This window comes from Bubalus kerabau, chromosome 17 (assembly GCF_029407905.1).
Source record: "Bubalus kerabau isolate K-KA32 ecotype Philippines breed swamp buffalo chromosome 17, PCC_UOA_SB_1v2, whole genome shotgun sequence".
NCBI lineage: Eukaryota > Metazoa > Chordata > Mammalia > Artiodactyla > Bovidae > Bubalus > Bubalus kerabau.
The window spans coordinates 58829726-58853421 of record NC_073640.1 but is presented as its reverse complement, the minus strand read 5'-3'; the positions used below and the strand labels follow the sequence as shown (position 1 = coordinate 58853421).

The 23696-nt window shown below is 49.6% G+C and overlaps 1 protein-coding gene across 1 annotated transcript; it reads left to right on the top strand.

The window, feature by feature from the left end:
- The first annotated feature begins 185 nt into the window (after positions 1-185).
- HSD17B14 (hydroxysteroid 17-beta dehydrogenase 14) lies at positions 186-23696 on the top strand. The gene is made up of 10 exons (XM_055551183.1): positions 186-273; positions 778-839; positions 917-955; positions 1069-1227; positions 1753-1819; positions 6106-6197; positions 21204-21308; positions 21683-21750; positions 21851-21947; positions 22038-23696. Exons 1-10 carry the CDS (start codon positions 186-188, stop codon positions 22209-22211), a joined length of 951 nt encoding a protein of 316 aa, XP_055407158.1. The 3' UTR covers positions 22212-23696.

Here is a 23696-nt window from a genome sequence, read left to right as displayed (position 1 = left end):
GGATCTGAGGGAGGGACCAGGCTTCTAGGCTTCTGGCTTTCCTGGCAACGCCCCCCACCCCCACCCTCAGGGCCGGGCTTCCAGTATCCGGCCCCTATTTACGATTCGACCCCACTACCTCACCCGACTTTGGAGGTGGATAGAAGCCCGGAGTGACTGACAGAGGAGAGGCGGTGTCTGGCGGAATGGCAATGGGAACGCGCTATGCTGGGAAGGTGGTCATCGTGACCGGCGGCGGCCGCGGCATAGGAGCCGGGATCGTTCGAGCTTTCGGTAAATGGGGTCTGGCTGGCTCTAAATATTGGGAATCTGGGAGAGGAGGGACCCCCGAGGGCTAATCTAATGGGTGTGAGAAAAAGTAGGTCCTATACTGGAGTCTTGGAGAAGGAAATGGCAACCCACTCCAGTGTTCTTGCCTGGAGAATCCCAGGGACGGGGGAGCCTGGTAGGCTTCCGTCTCTGGGGTCACACAGAGTCGGACACGACTGAAGTGACTTAGCAGTAGCATACTGGAGTCTAGATTCTTATCTTACAAGATCCGGTTTGCAAAGTGAACGAAAAGGTAGGCAGTGGTTACCTAGGGCCTGAGATTTTAGCAGATTTCCAAACGCCGTTTCTGTGGTCTCAGCTGTCTCTGCAAACAGGCGGTTTGGGGGACGATGTCTCTTGCAGATTTCGGGTTTACTCTGGGACCCAGGAAGGCAGGCTCAGGAGCCCCAGCAGGCACCTAGAGTAACCCAGAAGAGTATCTGTCAAAACTACTGCCCTCTGTCCTAGGGAGTCATCATGAGACTTTGGGGTCACGAGGGGAGCAGAGTGGGAGACGGGCCCCACCCACCGTAAGTGGCCGTTAGAGGGCAGCAGAGGCCTTCGCCAAGGTCTTTGCTAGGGTAACCTCTTCTTTTCCTATTCTCAGTGGAAAGTGGTGCACAAGTGGTTATCTGTGACAAAGATGGTGAGTGAGCGTCCCTCAGTCCTCATCCCCAACCCTCCAGGAGGGGTCCAGGCCCCTAGACCCCTCTTCTGGTAGACCCAGGAGTCCAAACCCCTGGCTCCCTCCTCCTTCAGACCCAGGATCCGGCCCCCCCGCCCCGTCCTCCCTCAGACTTTGAAGTCCAGACCCCCAGCCCTTCTGTTCCTGCAGAGGCCAGGGGCAGGGCGGTGGAGCGAGAGCTTCCTGGCACTGTCTTTCTGCTCTGTGACGTGACTCGGGAGGAAGATGTGAGGGTGAGCGTATTTTCTGTCTCTACTACCCGCCATGTCCAATTGGTTCTCTCTCCCCACGACCCCCGCTCCCCTGGCCGCCCCGAGGGCTCTTGCACATGCCGTTCCCTCTGCCTTTCCCCGTTCTCCTGGCTTTATTGTACCGTTCAGCTCAGTATCACTTCAAGGCTTTCCCTAACTGTACTGACCAGCTTTTGTTTCCCGGGAGGATTTGCTTTTGCCTCCCACTCTTTCAAGGCTCTGTCACAGCTCTCACGTGGATTGGGATAAATACATTCCTCACAGGGGGTCTCGTTCTGCAAGATTCTTTTCTCTTTCCTCACGTTCCATTCCTTCCGTCTAGTCAGTATCTCCGACATCTGTCCCCAGTCCCAGGTCTCTAGGGTAGTGACCGCAGTGCGAATGTCACCAGTCCGCTGGGCTCCAGCCCCTCAACTGTGACTCCTGTCCCCACCTCGCCTTTGGGACGCCTGGCTCTATAAGACCTGGTGCCAGCACCGCTCACTCACAAGATCTCTCTCTCCCCAGACCCTCGTTTCTGAGACCATCCGCCGTTTTGGCCGCCTGGATTGCATAGTCAACAACGCTGGCTACCGTGAGTCGTGAGGCCTGAGGGCCTTTCCCCAATGGTGTCAACCCACCTCCTGGCTTCTCACCCCAAGCCTGGCTCTACCCCTGCTGTGTGCCCCCAGGCCTGTGCCCTTAGTCCTTTCTGCATCCGTTTCTACATTTCTAAAATGAAAATGACCATTCTCATCATCGTTATAGGGTCATTGTACTGAACAGTGTAACTGCTCAGCCTCATAATTATGGGAACTGTCTTGGATGAATAACTCCCATCTTGTAGCCTGTTTCTTATCTAGGAAGCAAGGCTGATGGCCCTTCTCTTTTTCCATGACTGGGAAGACGTATTCTCCACACATGGTTTATAGGGCTTGGTGTTGAGGCTTTGAAGAGAAATTGCCATCCAGTTAATGACTACCCTTTATAACAAGGCCTCACATTGCTACACTGAGACTCAGAGAGGCGAACTGATTGGACTGGGATCACACACCATGGTAGAAAGAAGCCTTTCTTCTTGGCTGGGCACGTTGAGCAATTGACTTACTCTCTCTGGGCTGCACTCTCCTCTTGTTGTAAGGATTTAAAGAGATACTAGTGACTCCTTTCTCTCCGTGTGCTTGATCCATTCGGCAGATATTTATTGAGCATCTACTATACTCCACGGATGGGGGAGCCTGGTGGGCTGCTGTCTATGGGGTCGCACAGAGTCGGACACGACTGAAGCGACTTAGCTTAGCTTTAGCTTATATTCCACCTTCTGTCCTAGGGACTGAAGATTTAGCAGTGAGCAAAATCCACCAAGCTTTCCTGTCTTCATAGCCCAGTTGGTAAAGAATCTGCCTGCAATGCAGGAGACCTGGGTTTGATCCCTGTGTTGGGAAGATTCCCCTGGAGAAGGGAAAGGGTACCCACTCCAGTATTCTAGCCTGGAGAATTCCATGGACTGTATAGTCCATGGGGTCGCAAAGAATCGGACACGACTGAGCGACTTTCACTTCCTGTCCTCATGGGATTCATATTGTAAAGTAAAGAAATAGACAATAAAAGACAGATATAGTTAATACTCATTTATTCACAGATTCCGTATTTGCGAACTCACCTACTTGGTGGGGGTGTGGGTTGTAACCTCAGAATCCCACTGTGCTTTCTGGGTATTTGCGGACAAGTTCAGAGAGGCAAAAGTTTGAGTCACCAGCAGCACGTGTTCCCAGCTAAGGTCAAAGAAGATGATGCTCTGCCCTCTGAGTTCAGCTTTCAAATAAAGAGATGCCCAGAGGTGGAGACAGAAGAGGGCAGTGTCTTGTAAGCCTCCCTGGGGCTAGTTGGACAGGCTTGAATCCTAACTCTGGTACCTGGAGTGGGGCAGCCCCAGGCAAGTCAGCTACATTCCTGAGTCTCCATTGCTTTATTTGCAAAATAAATGAGTCCACCAGTCCGAGTTATTTTTAGGATTTAAGATTATAATCTATGTTAGAGAAACATATAGTTGTACACATATACATATGTGCATATATGGGCTTCCCCTGTGGCTCAGCGGTAATGCAGTGCAGGAGAAGCAGGAGATTCAGGTTCAATCTTGGGTCCGGAGGATCCCCTGGAGGAAGGCGTGGCAACCCACTCCAGTGTTCTTGCCTGGAGAATCCCATGGGCAGAGGAGCCAGTGGGCTACAGTCCATGGGATCCCAAAGAGTTGGACATGACTGTTGCGACTGAGCAGGAGCACGATGTTCATTATACACATAACACAATATGTTCTGTCTTAGTCTGCTCATGCTGCTATAATAGAAATACCATGGACTCAGTGACTTAAACAATGAACATTTATTTCTGGAGGCTGGGAAGTCCAAGATCAAGTCAGAGGCAGATTTGGTGTCTGGTGAGGCTTCCACTCAAGGTGGAAGGAACAAAGGACCTCACTGGGGTCTCTTTTATGAGGGCACTATTCCCATTCAAGAGGGCTCCATCCTCATGACTTAACTCCCACAGACCCCCACCTCCAAATACCATCTTATTGAAAGTTAGGGGTTTTTTTCTTGTAACAGTTTATATATATATATTGGCTATGCTGGGTCTTTGTTGATGCACGGATTTTTCTCTAGTTTCAGAGACTGGGGGCTACTTTCTAAGTGCAGTGCTCAAGGTTCTCATTGCGATGCCTTCTCTTGTTGTGGAGCACAGGCTCTAGAGCGAGTGGGCTTCAGTAGTTGTGGCTCCCGGGCTCTAGAGCACAGGCTCAGTGGTGGGGCTTAGTTGCTCTGCTACGTGTGGGATCTTCCTGGATCAGGGATCAAACCCATGTCTCCTGCATTGCCAGGTGGATTCTTCACCACTAAGCCACCAGGGAAGCCCTGAAGTTAGGAGTTGAATGTATGAAATCTGGGGGAGGACATAAGCATTCAGTCCATAGTATGTATATGTTATAATGTAATATTATATATACGTATTTCCCCTTAGAAGCAGTGGGGTCACTATTCACTATTTCAGTGTTTTCTGTGACTTTGTGGACTATAATTGCCTCGAAGAATGAGAATTGGTTGTATATATTAGCATATCCCGTAGTGATAATGGCCTTGAAGAAAAATAAAGCTGATTGAGGGCTTAGAGAATGGAAGGGTTGGTTTTGGATATAGGATCTGGGATAGATTCTCTGAAGCTGAACTGTTTTTTGAAAGAAACAAATCCATAAGCCCTGGGTCTCTGGGAGGAATACCCAACATTTCCTTAATTGTCCATCATCTTGTTTCCCATCTCTCTTTCCTTTCATCCACTTTTATAATATATTTATTTATTTGGCTATGCTAGGTCTTAGCTGCCACACGTGGGATCCAGTTCCCTGACCAGGGACCGAACCCTAGCATTGGGAGTGTGGGATCTTTAGTCACTGGACCACCAGGGAAGACCCTCTTCATCCATTTTGACTCCTAAAGCCTTTGGAAGGTTTGGGGTCCATTTTTCCCAGTTTTGTTTTTTTTTTTAATTTTCCTGTTCTTGTGCGTATCTTTCCTGCCTCTTTTCTTCTGAATGTTGATTTTTCTGTCCCTCTACTATCTACTCAGTTCTATTGATTTAACAAACACATTTATTGTACTAGGAGTCAGGCACAAATATTGACTTGTGAAAATTCTGAGAATGAGGTGTTACCCTCATTTTTGCAAATGAGCAAACAGGCGCAGAGAAGCAAAGTGACTTGCCTAAGGTCACACAGCTAAGAGATGGCAGGGTTGAAGTTTGAACCCAGGTTTTCTGGCCCTGTGATTGCTTTCAAGTTTTTTTTTTTCTCTTTTGCTGCTTCTTTTTAATTTTTTAATTGATGTATAGTTGATTTACAGTATTATGTTCGCTTCAGGTTTGCAGCATAGTGACTCAGTGTTTTTACAGACTATATTCCATCCTGGGTTATTTCAAGATAATGGCTACAATTCCCTGTGCTATAGAGTCTATCCTTGTTGCTTATCTATTTTATACATAGTAGTTTGTATCTGTAGGAGTTTGCATACCCCTGGTTTTCTGATTTTGTTTTTTCATCTTGTATACCCCCAAATTTTCCTCCCTCCTTCCTTTACCCCTTTGGTAACCACAAGTTTGTTTTCGATATCTGAGTCTGTTTCCATTTTGCATATATTAATACATTTATTTATGTTATTTGTTAGATTCCACATACAAGTGATATCATACGGCATTTGTCTTTCTCCATCTGACTTATTTCACTAAGCATAATATTCTCTAGGTTGCTACAAATGGCAGTATTTCCTTTTTTAAGCCTGAGTAATACTCCATTTGTACATATAAACCACATCTTAATATTTTTTTTAATTATTTTTTGTTGGCAGTGCTGTGTCTTTGTTGCTGCGCGAGGGCTTTCTCTAGTTTCGGAAAGTAGGGGTCTGTTCTCTAGTCGAGGTGCTGGCAACTAGTGAGGAGGTGGCTTCTCTTGTGAAGCACAGGCTCTAGGCACAGGGGTTTCAGCAGGTGCAGCCTGGGCTCCATAGCTGTGGCATGCGGGCTTGGTTGCCCCGGGGCATGTGGAATCTTCCTGGGCCAGGGATCGAACCCATGTGCTCTGCACTGGCAGGTAGATTCTTAGCCACCAGCCCACCAGGGAAATCCTAAACTCCATCTTCTTAACTCAGCTGGACTGCTTATTTTTTTAGTAACCATTATGCAGCCTCCTTTCCTCTTCATGACGCCTGACCCTCTCGTCTGCCACCCCTCACGCTCCTCTCCCCAGCCCTCTGCCCCCCATGCCTGTTTCCCTTCCCTGTTCTCCTGTCTTCACTGTTCCCTCATCCTCTCATCTCTCTCTCACCCGACCCTTAGACCCACCTCCACAGTGGCCGGAGAAGACCTCTGCCCAGGGCTTTCGCCAGCTGCTGGAGCTGAACCTGCTGGGGACGTACACCCTGACCAAGGTGAGGCTGGGGTCCCCGCCACCAGGCCTGGGTGACCTCCTGACCCTGAGCTTGTCAGACCCACTTTGTCTAAGAGCCAAATGTTTTCTGTGCCTTGCTTTGATCTTATTCCAGAAGGGCTCCGTTCTTCTTAGAAAAGAAATGCCCGCAGATCCCCATATCCAGCCAAAGCTACCTGTGTTGGCTACATAGCCCCGTCTTCTTAGGAACCTTCCAGAACCTTCCAGCATGGTGTGGTGAGGGATGTTAAGGATATGGAGAGAGGGGTTGGGACAAGGAGTCAGTAATAGACAGATACAGCTTTGCCATCCAATGAATAGCTATTTGGAGGAAAGAGCATCCCCCCTCTACCTGTATGTCTTTCCTCTGAAGCTTGCTGTAACCGCCTCCTATTTACCATCTCAGTTCAAATACTACATCTTCAGAAAGGCCTTTCCCAATCATTCTTGCTTATGCGGCATCTATACCTATATATGGGGCTTCCCTGGTAGCTCAGCTGGGACAGAATCCACCTGCAATTCAGGAGACCACGGTTCGATTCCTGGGTTGGGAAGATCCCCTGGAGAAGGCAAAGGCTACCCACTCCAGTATTCTGGCCTGAAGAATCCCGGTCACAAAGAGTCGGACGCAACTGAGCGACTTTCCCTTTCACACCTATATGTTCATTCTCTATGATAACAGCTTGTTTTCATCCAAGTATTTTTTAAGATTATAGTTAACTCTCTTTTTTGGTAAGGTGTTTTTTTTTTTTGTTTTGTTTTTTTTTTTTTGGATGTAGACCATTTAAAAAGTCTTCATTGAATTTGGTGCAGTATTGCTTCTGCTTTATGTTTTGGTTTTTTGGCTGATAGGCATGTGGGATCTTAGCTCTCTGACCAGGGGTCAAACCCTCACCCCCTGCATTGGAAGATGAACCACTGGACTTCCAAGGGAGCCCCATCATTAGTAAATAAAATAAATAAATTTTAATTAGCTGATTACTTCTATTTTTTATTATACTACATTTTGGGGGTGCTACTTAGCAGCTTGCAGGATCTTATTTTCCCAAGCAGGGATTGAACCCATGTCCCCTGCAGTGGAAACTTGGAGTCCTAACCACTGGACCACCAGAGAATTCCCCATCATAATACTTGTGTATTCACTCATTCAACAAACATTTATTTAGCACCAGACACATGCTAAGCACTGGCCATGCAGCAGGGAACAAAACAGACAAAGAGCTGTGACCCTGGGGAGCCAACATTCTCATGGAGGAGACAGACAGTAAGCCGGGAAATACGATATAACATCAGGGAGTGAGAAGTGCTGTGCCAAAAAGTGAAGAGAGGTAAGGGGATCAAGAAGGATGGGCAAGTGTAAATGCTATGTTATAAAACTTTCCCTTGTGGCATTTTACAAGCACGCATGAAAACAGAGAGAATTGTATTAATATTACTGAACCCACATACCCATCACCCAGTCCTAACAATCAATATTCTACCATTCTTGCTTCCTGTCGACTCCTCACTTTTTTCTTTTCTTTATCTTTTCTGGAGTGAAAAGTGAAAGTGTTAGTGGCTCGGTTGTGTCTGACTCTTTGCAACCCTATGGACTGTAGCCCGCCAGGCTCCTTTGTCTATAGAATTCTCCAGGCAAGAATACTGGAGTGGATTGCCATTTCCTTTTCTAGGGAATCTTCCCAACCCAAGGACGGAACCCTGATCTCTTGCCTTACAGGCAGATTTTTTACCGTCTGAACCTCTAGGGAAGTAAATCTCAGATACCGTATTTCATCTGTAAACAATTCAGTATAATCTTTACCGGATAAGGTTTTTGTTTGTTTTCTGTTTGTGTGTGTGTATGTGTGTGCTCTTTTAGACAGGGTATGTAGTCAGAAGGCTTCTCTAAGAGGTGACATTTGAGTCAAGCCCCCAAGGAGGTGTGTGAGCAATTGCAATCTAGCAGAGGAACAGCCAGTGCAAAGGCCCTGGGGTGGAAATCTACAGTGAGAAGGGAGCTTGACAACACAGGCGAAGCAGGGAGAGGACATAAGCTGATGGCAGATCATGCTGGGGCTTGGGAAACCCCAGAGAGGACTTGGCTTTGACGCTGACTGAGCCAGGAGCCATTTATTTTCTTGGGCTCCAAAATCATTGCAGATGGTGACTGCAGCCATGAAATTAAAAGACGCTTGCTCCTTGGAAGAAAAGCTGTGACCAACCTAGACAGCATATTAAAAAGCAGAGACATTGCTTTGCCGACAAAGGTCCATACAGTCAAAGCTATGGTTTTTCCAGTAGTCATGTATGGATGTGAGAGGTGGACCATAAAGAAAGCTGAGCACCAGAGAATTGATGCTTTTGAGCTGTGGTGTTGGAGAAGACTCTTGAGAGTCCCTTGGACTGCAAGGAGATCAAACCAGTCAGTCCTAAAGGAAATCAATCCTGAATATTCACCGGAAGGACTGATGCTGAAGCTGAAGCTCCAGTACCTGATGGCCACCTGATGCGAAGAACTGACTCACTGGAAAAGACCCTGATGCTGGGAAAGATTGAAGGCAGGAGGAGAAGGGGATGACAGAGGATGAGATGGTTGGATGACATCACCGACTTGATGGAAAGGAGTTTGAGCAAGCTCCAGGAGTTGGTGATGGACAGGGAAGCGTGGCATGCTGCAGTCCATGGGATGGCAAAGAGTCAGACACGACTGAGTGACTGAACTGAACTGAGCCAGGAGCCATAGAGTATTCAGAGCAGAGGAACTCGAACTGCTGTAAGTGGGATATTGTGCCATTTGGCAGCCGCGTGGGGAACAGAGTGGGGCGCAAGGGCAGAGGCCGCAAAGCCAGTGAACAGGTGCTGATGGGGTGGTCCAGGCTGGAGGAGGTGATGTTGGAGACCACTAGTCTGGTGGATTTGGTGAGAAACGGTCCGATTCTGTATGCATTGTCATGGTGGATTGTAAAGATTTCCTTATAGTAGACTAGATGTGGGGGCAGATTTGCCAAAGAAAGGGGCGGTGGAGTTTGTTTCTGATTCATTTGTTTCCCTCACCCCCATCCCCAGAAACTGGCAGAAGTGTGTGGCCATCCACTGCCCTGGGAAAGCCGGGGGAGAATTACACGGCCTGGGGGACTGTTGAATGAGAGATGCTAACCGGATTCCCACGTGGGAGCCCTGCATCTAGAGCAGGGGTTGAGGCTTGAAGACATCAGTTTGGAGCCCGCTAGCCCAAGGCTAAAGGAGCTCAGAAAAAAAAAAAAAAAAAAACAAAAAAAAAACCCTATAAACTGGAACTTCCCTGGGGGTCCAGGGGCTGACTCCACACCTCCAATATAGGTGGCCCACATTCCATCCTTCATCAGGGATCTAGATCCCACAGGCCCCAACTAAAAAATATCCCATGTGACGCAACTAAGACCCGGCATAGCCAAATAAGTAAATATTAAAAAAAACACAATATAATCAGAGGGCAGAGGCCCACTCTGTGGGCCAGGGGTCACCTGTGTGGGGATGCTCAAGTGCTACCCAAATCTTGTTGGAGATCCAGGTGAAATGTCCCCAGGGAAACTGGATAATTTGTTGCTCAACCAGTCAGCCTTGGCTCCTGTCCCCAGTTTCTGTTCAGCTTCTAAGACTGGTGCCTAGCTCAGCTGGTGAAGAATCTGCCTGAAATGCAGGAGACACTGGTTTGATTCCTGGGTCGGGAAGATCCCCTGGAGAAGGGATAGGCTACCCGCTCCAGTATGCATGGGCTTCCCTGGTGGTTCAGACCAGTAAAGAATCTGCCTGCAATGCAGGAGACCTGGGTTCGATCCCTGGGTTGGAAAGATTCCCTGAAGGAGGGCATGGCAACCCACTCCAGTATTCTTGCTTGAAGAATCCCCATGGACAGAGGAGCCTGTCAGGCTACAGTCCATGGGGTCACAGAGTTGGACATGACTGAGTGACTAAGCACAGCCAGAATTCCCTGACAGTCCAGTGGTTAGGACTCTGTGATTTCATTGTCGAGGGTGTGGGGTTAATCCTCGGTCTGGGAACTAAGACCCTGAAAGCTGTGGGGCATGGCATAAAAATAATAATAATAATAATAAGAGGAAGATTAGCACCTCTGTACAGTAAGACAGTCATAAATCACAGCCCATAAAGGATATGTGTGTGCATATATATATATTTTTTTTAATTTAATTAAAAATTTTTTTGGCTGTGCTCAGGCTTTTGTCTAGTGGTAGAGAGTGGGGACTACTCTGTAGTTGTTGTGAGCGGGGCCTCTCACTGCAGTGGCTTCTCCTGGTGCTGAGCACGGGCTCTAGGTTCCTCCTGCTTCAGTATTTGCAGCATGAAGGCTTAATTGCTCCACAGTATGGGGGATCTTCCCGGACCAGGGATTGAACCTGTGTCTTCTGCATTGGCAGGTGGATTCTTTATCACTGAGCCCCACCAGGGAAGCCCTATATATTTTTTTTCTTTCTCTCCCTCCCTCATTAGCTATCAGCATTTTTAAAAGGGAGAGAGAGAAATTTCTCATAAACAACCAGTTTTCTGGTTTCTCCTGGAAATTTGGCAGCTGGACCCACGGGGAAGGAGACAGTCTGCCAGACGCGGCCTGGCTCTCCCAGCCCCAAGCTCTCCCTCCTGGGTCTCCTTCCTGTGACTCTTACCTGTGAACAGCTGGTGCGGAGACCGCGGAGGGTCTAGATCTGGCATCCAGCTGCCTGGGTTCTCTGTCACTTCTTGCTTATAACATTGGGCAAGTTACTCAGTCTCTCTGCATCTAGGTTTTCTCATCTGTAGTAGGAAGCTGAATCAGTTCAGTTCAGTTGCTCAGTCGTGTCCGACTCTTTGTGACCCCATGAATCACAGCACGACAGGCCTCCCTGTCCATCACCAACTCCCGGAGTTCACTCAAATTCACATCCATTGAGTTGGTGATGCCATCCAGCCATCTCATCCTCTGTCGTCCCCTTCTCCTCCTACCCCCAATCCCTCCCAGCATCAGAGTCTTTTCCAATGAGTCAACTCTTCGCATCAGGTGGCCAAAGTTCTGGAGTTTCAGCTTTAGCATCATTCCTTCCAAAGAACACCCAGGACTGATCTCCTTTAGGATGGACTGGTTGGATCTCCTTGCAGTCCAAGGGACTCTCAAGAGTCTCCAACACCACAGTTCGAAAGCATCAGTTCTTCAGTGCTCAGCTTTCTTCACAGTCCAACTCTCACATCCATACATGACCACAGGAAAAACCATAGCCTTGACTAGATGGACCTTTGTTGGCAAAGTAATGTCTCTGCTTTTGAATATGCTATCTAGGTTGGTCATAACTTTCCTTCCAAGGAGTAAGTGTCTTTTAATTTCATGGCAGCAGTCACCATCTGCAGTGATTTTGGAGTCCCAAAAAAGAAAGTCTGACATTGTTTTCACTGTTTCCCCATCTATTTCCCATGAAGTGATGGGACTGGATGCCATGATCTTCATTTTCTGAATGTTGAGCTTTAAGCCAACTTTTTCACTCACCTCTTCCACTTTCATCAAGAGGCTTTTTAGTTCCTCTTCACTTTCTGCCATAAGGGTGGTGTCATCTGCTTATCTGAGGTTATTGATATTTCTCCTGGCAATCTTGACTCCAGCTTGTGCTTCTTCCAGCCCAGCGTTTCTCATGATGTACTCTGCATATAAGTTAAATAAGCAGGGTGACAATATACAGCCTTGACGTACTCCTTTTCCTATTTGGAACCAGTCTGTTGTTCCATGTCCAGTTCTAACTGTTGCTTCCTGACCTGCATACAGGTTTCTCAAGAGGCAGGTCAGGTGGTCTGGTATTCCCATCTCAGAATTTTCCACAGTTTATTGTGGTCCACACAGTCAAAGGCTTTGGCATAGTCAATAAAGCAGAAATAGATGTTTTTCTGGAACTCTCTTGCTTGTTCAATGATCCAGCAGATGTTGGCAATTTGATCTCTGGTTCCTCTGCCTTTTCTAAAACCAGCTTGAACAGCTGGAAGTTCATGGTTCACGTATTGCTGAAGCTGAATAGCATTAGCTAATTCACATGGTTGTCCTGAGAATTGAATATGATTAAATTAAATACCCACAAAGCCCTTAGAACATGCCTGGCACCCAGTTCACTCTCTGCAAGGTGTCGTTGTTATTGTGAACCTTGCTCCATCTGTTTCTTGTGGCTACTCAGTCTGCAGTCTCTGATATACACATTGGGCAAATGAAGCCTGGGAGGAGTAGAAGGGAAAGGTTAACGCTTGCGCTGAACTTTGAATGGAAGTGAAGGAAGTAGAGAAGTAGGACGTTTTGCTGCCCAAAGAGTAGCAAAGGCCCTGGGGCAGAAACCACCCAGGTGGATTTTAAGACCGAGAAATTCTCCATCTCCATTTGCCTTTAGCAATTATAAATATTTTCCAAGGCAAATGTATTTTATTTATTTTTGGCCACGTTGTGTGACATGTGAAACTTCCTGACCAAGAAGTCTTAACCACTGATCTTCAAGGAAGTCCAATTATATTAGAAACATTTTGTTAAGCTTGTTGTATCCATTGCCTTCTACCATCCCGTACCCGGACATCATATAATTTCATTAGTAAGAACTTCATGAATACTACCAATGGATTAGAACATTTACTTATTTTTATTTTGACATAACTTAAGACTTACAGAATATTTCCCGGATAGTACAGAGAATTCCTGTATATCCAGACTCCCCGTTGTTAACACTTTTTTTAAAAAAATCATATTTGCTATATCCTTCTATCTCTGTATTTAGGAATAAGTTGCGATCTATTTTGAGGGCTTCCCATGTGGGGCAAGTGTTAAAGAACCAACTTGCCAATGCAGGAGCTACAAGAGACTCGGGTTCGATCTCTGGGTTGGGAAGATTCCCTGAAGGAAATGGTATCTTACTCCAGTAGTCTTGCCTGCAGAATTCCATGGACAGAAGAGCCTGGTGAGCTACAGTCCATGGGGTCGCAAAGACATAACTGAGCCCGCACGTATATGTATGATGTCTCTTTACCCATAGTGTTTTGGAGGGTATTTCCTAAAATCAAAAGAACATTCTTCTACGAAATCACAGTAAGACTAACATTGATACCATGGTCTTAGCTAATCTTGAAACTTTCTTATTCAGATTTTTAGAATTCTTGTCATCACAGTTTCGTGGCCACACCTGTGTTAGCTGGGGTTCCCCCATAAGCAGAGCCTAGGTGGGGATTGAAGGGCAGGGTGGATGGAAAGCCATCCCGTGAATCGCTGTCTTCAGCCTGGGCAGTAGTTGTCAGGGAGCCAATGAAGGGCATCACCAGGGCAAGTGGGGGCCACTCCCTGGGGACACTCTGGGAGTCATGGAGAAACATGAACCCAAGAGTTACCCTCCACTCCCAAGAGGCAAAGAACAGCCAAATGCTGTTTTAATTTAAAAATACATTTAGGGAATTCCCTGGTGGTGCAGTGGTTAGGACTCAGTGCTTTCACTGACAAGAGCCCAGGTTCAATCCCTGGTCAGGGAACTAAAACTCCCACAAGTGGCTTGGGGTGGCAAAAAAAAAAAAAAAAAAAAGAATAATGAAGTCAAATGAAAACTTTGACTTCATGTTAAAAATTAAAATTAAGATTTTTTTACATGACCAAATTACTATTAGATCTCCTAAGAAAATGAACAGTAATTTCTTAATACCATTTAATGCCTAAGCCCTATTTAAATTCACCTGCTGCTGCTCAGTCACTTCAGTCGTGTCCGACTCTGTGTGACCCCATAGATGGCAGCCCACCAGGCTCCCCCGTCCCTGGGATTCTCCAGGCAAGAACACTGGAGTGGGTTGCCATTTCCTTCTCCAATGCATGAAAGTGAAAAGTGAAAGTGAAGTCCCTCAGTCATGTCCAACTCTTCAGGACCCCATGGACTGCAGCCCACCAGGCTCCTCCGTCCATGGGATTTTCACCTAGTTGTCCCCAAATGTCTTATTATTAATAACAGTTGATTTGTTCACACCAAGCTCCAAAGTCTGCCTGTTGCCTCTGGTTTTTCAGAGGGCAGAGACTTTTGTCTGCTTGTTCTTGCCTCTATCCTAGTGCCTATTGCAAAGAACTTTGTCAACATGCATAAGTCGCTGCCCTTGCCACCACCGTCATCATAACCATCACCGCCATGACTGCCATTGCCGTCATCATCATCATTAACCTCATCATAGCCATCGTCACCATGATGGCCACCTTCACCATCACCATCGTTTTAATCACCATCACTTCCATCACCACCACCATCATTTACCATCATTATCATGACCATCTTCATCATCATTGCCATCATACTCCCACCATCATCATTATTACCTTCATCACCATCATCTTCATCACCATCATCATCACCACCAGCATCCCTTGCAAGCCCTTTATTTATTTTTAAAAATATTTACCTGTTTATTTGGCAGTGCTGAGTCTTAGTTGTGGCACGAGGGATCTAGCTCCCTGACCAGGAATCGAACCCATGCCCCCTGCATTAGGAGCTTGGAGTCTTAGCCACTGGACCACCAGGGAAGCGCCTCCTTGTAAGCTCTATAAATATTGATTCTTGGGACCCCAGCCCAGGCCTCCTGAGTCAGAATCTCTGGGTCTTTGACCTCCCTGGTGAATTCTGATGTGAAGTTAGCCATTCCCCAGGTTAGAGAAAACGCCAGAGGAGGTTGGGATATTTATATAGTTAAGGAAAGAGAATCTTGTCAGGAGGGTGTTCACGGAAGGTGTTTGAGCACTGGCGTGTCCATCGTAAGCACTCAGAGCTGGATTGGATCTTAGAGACCCATCTGTTCATTTATCTATTTACTCATGAAAGACTGAGCAAGCATTTGTAGGTGCTGCGGGGTGAACCATGTGGTCTTTGCCCTTGTGGAGTTTATAGTCACAGGGCAGCCAAGTGTTACCAAATAAACAAGAGACGAGTTTATATGAGTGAGTGTGTTCTGGAAGTCATGGTAGGCTTCCTGGAGGAAATGAAAGATGAGAGATGTTAACTCGGGGAGAGGTGGGGGAGATTGGTGTCTGAAGGGGAGGCAGTCAGGCCGTTAAGAGTCCAGTGGGTCCTTAATGGAGGTACACAGAGGTGCAGACATTCCTGGAAGGGAATAGGCTATGCAGAGGCCTGGCCCTGAGAGAGAATTAGGAGCCCAAACACACTCTAGAACATTCCACAGTGCACTTGCATTTGCTTCTGGCTGCCTCCCCATGCAACTTGAGCTCCATGAGGGCAGAAGTTTCTCCCAGTCTTGTTTCCTGCAGTGTCCCCAGCTTTTACCCCGTTACCTGGCACATAGTAGGTCCTCATGAAATTTTGGTTGAATGAATTAATGAGCAAGGCAATCATAGAGATTCAAGAGTGCCTTGGTCTGTTGAGGACCCAAGGCTGAGGGAAGGGGTTGGTGCACAAAGGGGTTGAGGGGCACATACACGGGGCCTGGAGGGCCCTGTTGAGGCATCTGGTCTTTTTTTTTTTTTTAATTTTTCAGCCATGCTGAGTGGCATGTGGGATCTTAGTTTCTTGACCAGGGATAGAACCTGCACCTCCTGCATTTGGAAGCGTGGAGACTTAACCACTGAGCCGCCAGGGAAATCCCTGAGGCATCTGGTCTTCACCTCAAGAGCAGCAGGGAGGCATCGAAAGCATTTGAGCAAGAAGGTGATGTGCATACTACATCGTTTCAGTCCTGTCCAACTCTTTGTGACCCTATGGACTGTAGCCCAGCAGACTCCTCTGTCCATGGGGACTCTCCAGGCAAGAATACTGGAGTGGGTTGCCAGGCCCCTCCTCCAGGGGATCTTCCCGACCCAGGGATCGAATCCATGTCTCTTGCGACTCCTGCATTGGCAGGCAAGTTGTTTACTGCTAGTGCCAGCCGGGAAGATGCTGTTAGCCCATGAATACTAAGATCGTTACTACTAACAGACCACTCTGGCTCTTGTATGAGGAAGAAATCAGAGGGCAGTGTCTGGTAGGAACTGACATCAGGAGGCGGTTGCATTTGCGCACTTGCATTTCAAGGCCTCACGAATCTGATCCCTATCCCTCCTCTGATCTCACTTCCCTCCACAATGCCCTTCTTGTTGCCAAACACACCACACCTGGTCTTGCTTCAGGGCCTCTGCACTCCGTGTTCCTGCTGCCTGGCATGGTCTCATTGCTGCCAAATATGCCCTACCTGATCCTGCCTCAGGGCCTCTGCACCCTGTGTTCTTGCTGCCTGGCCTAGTTTTCTCTAAGAGATGCCCACAGCTCATGCCTGGACTCAAAATGCTCAAATCTGGGATTTCCCTGGCCATCCAGTGATTAGAACTCTGTGCTTCCACTGCAGGGGGCACAGGTTCGATCCCTGAGTCAGGAAGATTCCCTGGAGAAGGGAATGGCAACCCACTCCAGGATTCTTGCCTGGAGAATCCCATGGACAGAGGCGACTGAAGGCTTACAGTCCATGGGGTCTCAAAGAGTTGTACACGACTGAAATGACTGAGCATACACGCACTTTCCCAAAGCCTTCACTCGGGCACCCTGTTTGAAACTGCACCCAGCCCAACACTCCCATTCTCCCTTATCCTGCTCTCCTTCTGGTTCCGTGTCCCCAGTCACACTCTTTATCTGTTGTTTAGTCGCTAAATTGTGTCCAGCTCTTTGCAACCCCATGGACTGTAGCCCACCAGGCTCCTCTGTCCATGGGATTTCCCAGGCAAGAATACTGGAGTGGGTTGCCATTTCCTTCTCCAGGGGATCTTCTGAACCCAGGGATCGAACCCAAGTCTTCTGCTTTGGAAGGCAGATTCTTTACCACTGAGCCACCTGGGAAGCCCAAACACACTCTAGAACATTCCACAGTGCACTTGCATTTGCTTCTGGCTGCCTCCCCATGCAACTTGAGCTCCATGAGGGCAGAAGTCTCTCCCAGTCTTGTTTCCTGCAGTGTCCCCAGCTTTTACCCCGTTACCTGGCACATAGTAGGTCCTCATGAAATTTTGGTTGAATGAATTAATGAGCAAGGCAATCATAGAGATTCAAGAGTGCCTTGGTCTGTTGAGGACCCAAGGCTGAGGGAAGGGGTTGGTGCACAAAGGGGTTGAGGGGCACATACACGGGGCCTGGAGGGCCCTGTTGAGACATCTGGTCTTTTTTTTTTTTTCTAATTTTTCAGCCATGCTGAGTGGCATGTGGGATCTTAGTTTCTTGACCAGGGATAGAACCTGCACCTCCTGCATTTGGAAGCGTGGAGACTTAACCACTGAGCCGCCAGGGAAATCCCTGAGGCATCTGGTCTTCACCTCAAGAGCAGCAGGGAGGCATCGAAAGCATTTGAGCAAGAAGGTGATGTGCATACTACATCGTTTCAGTCCTGTCCAACTCTTTGTGACCCTATGGACTGTAGCCCAGCAGACTCCTCTGTCCATGGGGACTCTCCAGGCAAGAATACTGGAGTGGGTTGCCAGGCCCCTCCTCCAGGGGATCTTCCCGACCCAGGGATCGAATCCATGTCTCTTGCGACTCCTGCATTGGCAGGCAAGTTGTTTACTGCTAGTGCCAGCCGGGAAGATGCTGTTAGCCCATGAATACTAAGATCGTTACTACTAACAGACCACTCTGGCTCTTGTATGAGGAAGAAATCAGAGGGCAGTGTCTGGTAGGAACTGACATCAGGAGGCGGTTGCATTTGCGCACTTGCATTTCAAGGCCTCACGAATCTGATCCCTATCCCTCCTCTGATCTCACTTCCCTCCACAATGCCCTTCTTGTTGCCAAACACACCACACCTGGTCTTGCTTCAGGGCCTCTGCACTCCGTGTTCCTGCTGCCTGGCATGGTCTCATTGCTGCCAAATATGCCCTACCTGATCCTGCCTCAGGGCCTCTGCACCCTGTGTTCTTGCTGCCTGGCCTAGTTTTCTCTAAGAGATGCCCACAGCTCATGCCTGGACTCAAAATGCTCAAATCTGGGATTTCCCTGGCCATCCAGTGATTAGAACTCTGTGCTTCCACTGCAGGGGGCACAGGTTCGATCCCTGAGTCAGGAAGATTCCCTGGAGAAGGGAATGGCAACCCACTCCAGGATTCTTGCCTGGAGAATCCCATGGACAAGAGGCGACTGAAGGCTTACAGTCCATGGGGTCTCAAAGAGTTGTACACGACTGAAATGACTGAGCATACACGCACTTTCCCAAAGCCTTCACTCGGGCACCCTGTTTGAAACTGCACCCAGCCCAACACTCCCATTCTCCCTTATCCTGCTCTCCTTCTGGTTCCGTGTCCCCAGTCACACTCTTTATCTGTTGTTTAGTCGCTAAATTGTGTCCAGCTCTTTGCAACCCCATGGACTGTAGCCCACCAGGCTCCTCTGTCCATGGGATTTCCCAGGCAAGAATACTGGAGTGGGTTGCCATTTCCTTCTCCAGGGGATCTTCTGAACCCAGGGATCGAACCCAAGTCTTCTGCTTTGGAAGGCAGATTCTTTACCACTGAGCCACCTGGGAAGCCCAAACACACTCTAGAACATTCCACAGTGCACTTGCATTTGCTTCTGGCTGCCTCCCCATGCAACTTGAGCTCCATGAGGGCAGAAATCTCCCCCAGGCTTGTTTCCTGCAGTATCCCCAGCTTTTACCCCGTTACCCGGCACACAGTAGGTCCTCATGATATGTTGGTTGAATGAATTAGTGAGCTAGGGAATTGTAGAGATTTAAGAGCACTTTGGTGATGGGTCAGTTGAGGACCCAAGGGGGAGTCTCCTGAAGCCCCCCCACACACATCTTCTGAGACTCTGATTTGAGAGGCTTGAGTGGGAGTGGACCCCACGTCAGAGACTGGGGGCCAGGAATGGGAGCAGGTTTGGGAGGACCCAACACTTAAGTTTTGCCCTTGAGACACAGAGATGGAAATGCCCGCAGGTGGCAGATCAGGAGCTCCACAAGGGGGCTGGCTCCGAGGGAGACTTAGGAGGTGCCCATGGAAACCCAGGTACGTGGGCCTCCCATGGCAGAGCAGGGAAGGCAAGAAGCGGACCCAGGAACCCCAACATTTAGGAGAAATGGAGTCAGGCCAGGGTGAGGCTACAGTGTGTCTGCTGAGTGAGCCAGGCTCTCTTAGGTCGGGTTGTCCAAGGGAGGGAGGCGCAGAGGCCAGGCTGATTAGAGACTAGCAGGTCCTTGATGTAGCCACACACAGGCATAGGTGACCTTGGCGGGAGGGGTGGGAGAGGAGCCAGCATGTGGGGAGGGATTGGGGAGGAGTGCGTGTGAGGGTTGGAGAGGGGCCACAGGAGTGCAGGACAAATATTTATTGAACACTAGCTGTGTGCCCAGTGCTGAGATGAGGTGGTAAATAAGCCTGGCTCAGCCCCCACGGACCTCACCTTGCCAGGATAGGGGAGAGGAGGGAGTTAAATGGCTGGGGACCCAGGGATAGGCAGGTTGCAGTTTTAAATAGAATGGTAGGGACTTCCCTGGTGGTGCAATGGTTAAGACTCCATGCTTCCTCTGTAGGGGTGTGGGTTCAATCCCTGGTCAGGGAACTAAGATCTGAGGTGCTGCCAAAAAAGAAAGTCACAGCATGTTGAATGTATGTGTGGATGGCCACTTGGGATTAAAAAGCCAGATTCTTACAGAGCTGGACACCTAGCCATCCTTTAAAAAAAATATGATGTTTTAAATAGAATGGTCAGGGAAACCTCACTGAGGAGGTAACATTTGCACTAAAGTTGCTGAGGGGATAGGACTATCCCCTTTCAGCCCTGAACTGAATGTCCTGTGTCCTCAGAAACCCTTCACTCCTGGACAAACTGGGGAGAGTTGGTCACCCTAGGAGTAAGTCACATGCTATATCAGGAAAATCATTCCAGGCAGTGAGAATAGCAAGTGCAAAGGCCCTGATGTTGGAACACTTGGGGCAATATCTGAAGATACAGCACTGAGGATGGGGCAGAGGCTGTTTTGTGAGGGAGTGGAGGTCTGCAAGAGCTGGTGGGGTGATCCAGAGAGGGAACTAGATTAGCTTCCCATTCTGAGTATCCCTTGGGGGAGCCACCTTGTACCCATTAATCAATCTTTAGCGATAGGAATGGGCCTTGCCCAAGGCAAGCAAGGGGAGGGATAGAATTGGAATTTACTCAAGGTCATGCGAGACTGAGGAGCAGAGAGACAGACTGGAGTGAAGAGAAAAGGAAAGGGAGAGAGAGTTGAGAGTTAGTTTAGGGACCTCCGGGTGGCCAGGGGATTGCAGGGCTGGCAGAGTAGGGAGTTCATTTCATGAAGGTCTGCCATGTCACGTTTGGACCAGAGTTTTCCCTGAAACTCAGAGAAACTTATCTTCCCCTTCATGTATAAAAGGGATTCCTCCCATTTTTTTTTTTTTTTTTGTAACATATGCAGCCATCTTGGTCTATCTTTCATTTTCCTATCTTGTAATGAACAGGAGTTTGAGTAATATACAAAGAGCTAGAGAGAGAGGCACAGGGACCCTGAGAGAGGGGGTCAGGGACACAGAAGGGGGAGGCAGAGACAGACAGAGGCAGAGAGAGAGAGAGGCAGGCAGTCAAAGAGACAGAAGGATCCTTCCCAGGACTTCCCTGGTAGTCCAGTGGTTTAGAATCTGCTTGCCAATGCAGGAGACACACATTTGAACACTGGTCCAGGAAGATCCCACATGCCTTGGGGCAACTAAACCCGTGCACCACAAGAGAAGCTCTGTAGAGAGTAGAGAGTAGCCCCCACTCTCCTCAGCTAGAGAAAGCCTACCTGCAGCAACGAAGGCACAGTGCAGCCAAAAAAAGAAAAGGAAAGAAAGAAAAATTCCTTTCAGACAAAGACAGACTCCTCAAGGGCTGATACTCAGAGACCATGGGTCAAACCACAGAAGGTGCCCTGGAGCCCTGGCTGCTGTCTGTACAAGGCACCCAGATCCGCTTGTGAGCACATCAGGGAGATGGCCAGGAGGCATTTCAACGGGGCTGGGGGGAGATCCAGGGGCTTGGGCGGCTTACTCCGCTCTCTGTCTCCCCAGCTCGCCCTCCCTCACCTGCGCAAGAGCCGGGGAAATGTCATCAACATCTCCAGCCTGGTCGGGGCAATTGGCCAGTCCCAAGCCGTTCCCTACGTGGCCACCAAGGTACACCGCCGAGATACCCTGCCCCTTCCTCCAGGTGTCTCAGCCCTGAGGTATGGCCTGAGGCATGGCCACCTGGCCTTCCAGGAAACAGAGCCTGGTGCAGCCGGATGCAACCTGCAGAGAGAGTGTGACTTCCCTCTTGCAATGCCCCTACTTGATGCCCCCTGGTTGGGTGCATGCGTGCCAGGTCATGTGCTCAGTCGTGTCCGACTCTTTGGGACCCCGTAGACAATAGCCCACCAGGCTCCTCTGTCCATGGGATCCTCCAAGCAAGAATACTGGAGTGGGTTGCCATGCCCTCCTTCAGGGACGGGAGGAAACGGCAGAAGGAGCCTCATTTCCTCTGAACTTTCTCCATGCCCCGTCTTCTGCAGGGGGCGGTGACAGCAATGACCAAAGCCTTGGCCCTGGATGAGAGTCAGTATGGCGTCCGTGTCAACTGGTGAGCAGCTTCACGTGGGTTGAGAGCCTCTTGAGGGAGTGAGCCCAAGGGGCGGTGTGTGCATTGGACTTCCCTGACCCCCTCTGCTCCCCCACCCCAGCATCTCCCCTGGAAACATCTGGACCCCTCTGTGGGAAGAGCTGGCGGCCTCAACACCTGACCCCACTGCTACAATCCGAGAGGGCACTCTGGCCCAGGTAGGAGTGGGGCCCGGGTGGAGGTGGTGTGGGCGTGGAGGTCAGGTGGGGGCTCCTCGTAACTCTCCTTTCCCCCTTGTCTCTCCCCAGCCCCTGGGCCGCATGGGCCAGCCAGCTGAGGTGGCGGCTGCTGCTGTGTTCTTGGCCTCTGAAGCCACCTTCTGCACGGGGACTGAGCTGCTCGTGACCGGGGGTGCGGAGCTGGGGTATGGGCGCAAGGCAGGCCAGGCCGCCCCGGTGGAGGCCCCCACCGCCCCTTCCTGATCTCCCACATTTCCACCTGGGCCTCCCTGATGAGGGTTCTCCCACCCCAAACTCTGTCTCCCAAATTCCAGTTTCCACCCTCTGCCTCTCAGGTGCAGCACTCCACCCACCCCAGCCCTGACTGTAGACATTCAGACCACTCACCAATGTGCCAAACCACCCCACAGTTTCCCATAAAAGCACTTTGCAACCAGGAGGAGGAGGGCATCACTGCATTTATTTCCGACCCTTTATGAGTCCTACCATGCCAGGACCGGGTCCCTCGACCCCGCCCCACACAGCTCCCACGCGTTCCCACGCGTGGCTTAGACCCGAGGGACGACAACTCCCGGCAGGCCTTGCGGCAGGAGACTGCAGCCCAGGGCTCCTGGGAAAAGTATTGCAGGTCGGCTTCACCGGCGAGCTAATTAAAAAGGCCCGCAAGGGAGAGTCAATTAAGCTCTAATTAGGAGATAATGGAGGAGGTTAAGCAAACAGGCCTCCATTTTATTCTTGGCCCTTAGGGAAAAGGAGCTTTGACTTCGCTTGCAGCGGAGTAGGAGGCTGCCCAGCACCAAAAATAATGAGGGAAGAGAAAGCTAGGCGGTTGACACTCCCGGGTCAGAGGGAGAAAGGGCTGGGATCTGGACTCCAGGGTTTGAGGAGGAGGGAACTAGGCGGTGTGGACTCCCTGGCTGGGAGGGAGCGGAGTCTGGCCGCCCCCCCAGATGGGGCGAGGGGCCCCATCGGGGGTAAGTCCCCCGGGTGCGGAGGTGGGGCTGCATCGCTGCTGCGGGATTGGCCGAGGCGGGGGTGTGTGCGGCAATCCCTGATTGGCTGCGGCGGAGGCGGGGAGCCGCCTGGGCGCCGCACCCTTGCGGCTCCAGCCTAGGTGGTAGGGGAGGAGGACTGGGCAGGTGGGAAGAAAAACAAGGAGACATCCTGCGGGGAAGGACTCAGAATCTGAGTGCCCGGGCCTGTGGCTTTTCGTACTGGGGAACCAGAATTTGGGAACAAAATGTCTCAGGGTCGAATTACGCAGACAGGGTGACCTAAGGGGCGGAGTTTGAGGATACAGCAGGAGCAACAGTTTGGTGTCACTGTAACCTGGTGCAGGAGATGCGGGAACTTTGACCACGGAAGATTTGGGGGGGGCGGTGCGCACGGTGACCTCGGGGCACGATATAGGGAACACTGAAACAGGTTTGAATTGCTAGCGATTAGAGAGATCCTGAGGGGCTGTAGGGCTTCCCAAGTTGCTCAGTGGGTAAATAATCCGCCTGCAATGCAGGAGAAGCGGGTTCGATCCCTGCTGAGTCGAGAAGGAGGAGAGCTTGGCAACCCACTCCAGTATTCTTGCCAGGAAAATCCCATGGACACAGTCGGACACAAATGAAGCAACTGAGCACGCACGCACTCAGCAGGGACTGTAATCGACTGTCTGTCTCTGGGGGTCATGAAACTGGGGAGACAGTCTTGAAGGGGCGTAACCAGGGAATCCTGCCT

Bases quoted from the DNA above. Each gene is read 5' to 3' on its own strand.
- HSD17B14 (XM_055551183.1), top strand. From the start codon at position 186: ATGGCAATGGGAACGCGCTATGCTGGGAAGGTGGTCATCGTGACCGGC. The intron at 840-916 runs GTAAGTGGCCGT...TCCTATTCTCAG, and splicing joins GGAGACGGGCCCCACCCACC to TGGAAAGTGGTGCACAAGTG. The intron at 21,751-21,850 runs GTGAGCAGCTTC...CCCCCACCCCAG, and splicing joins TATGGCGTCCGTGTCAACTG to CATCTCCCCTGGAAACATCT.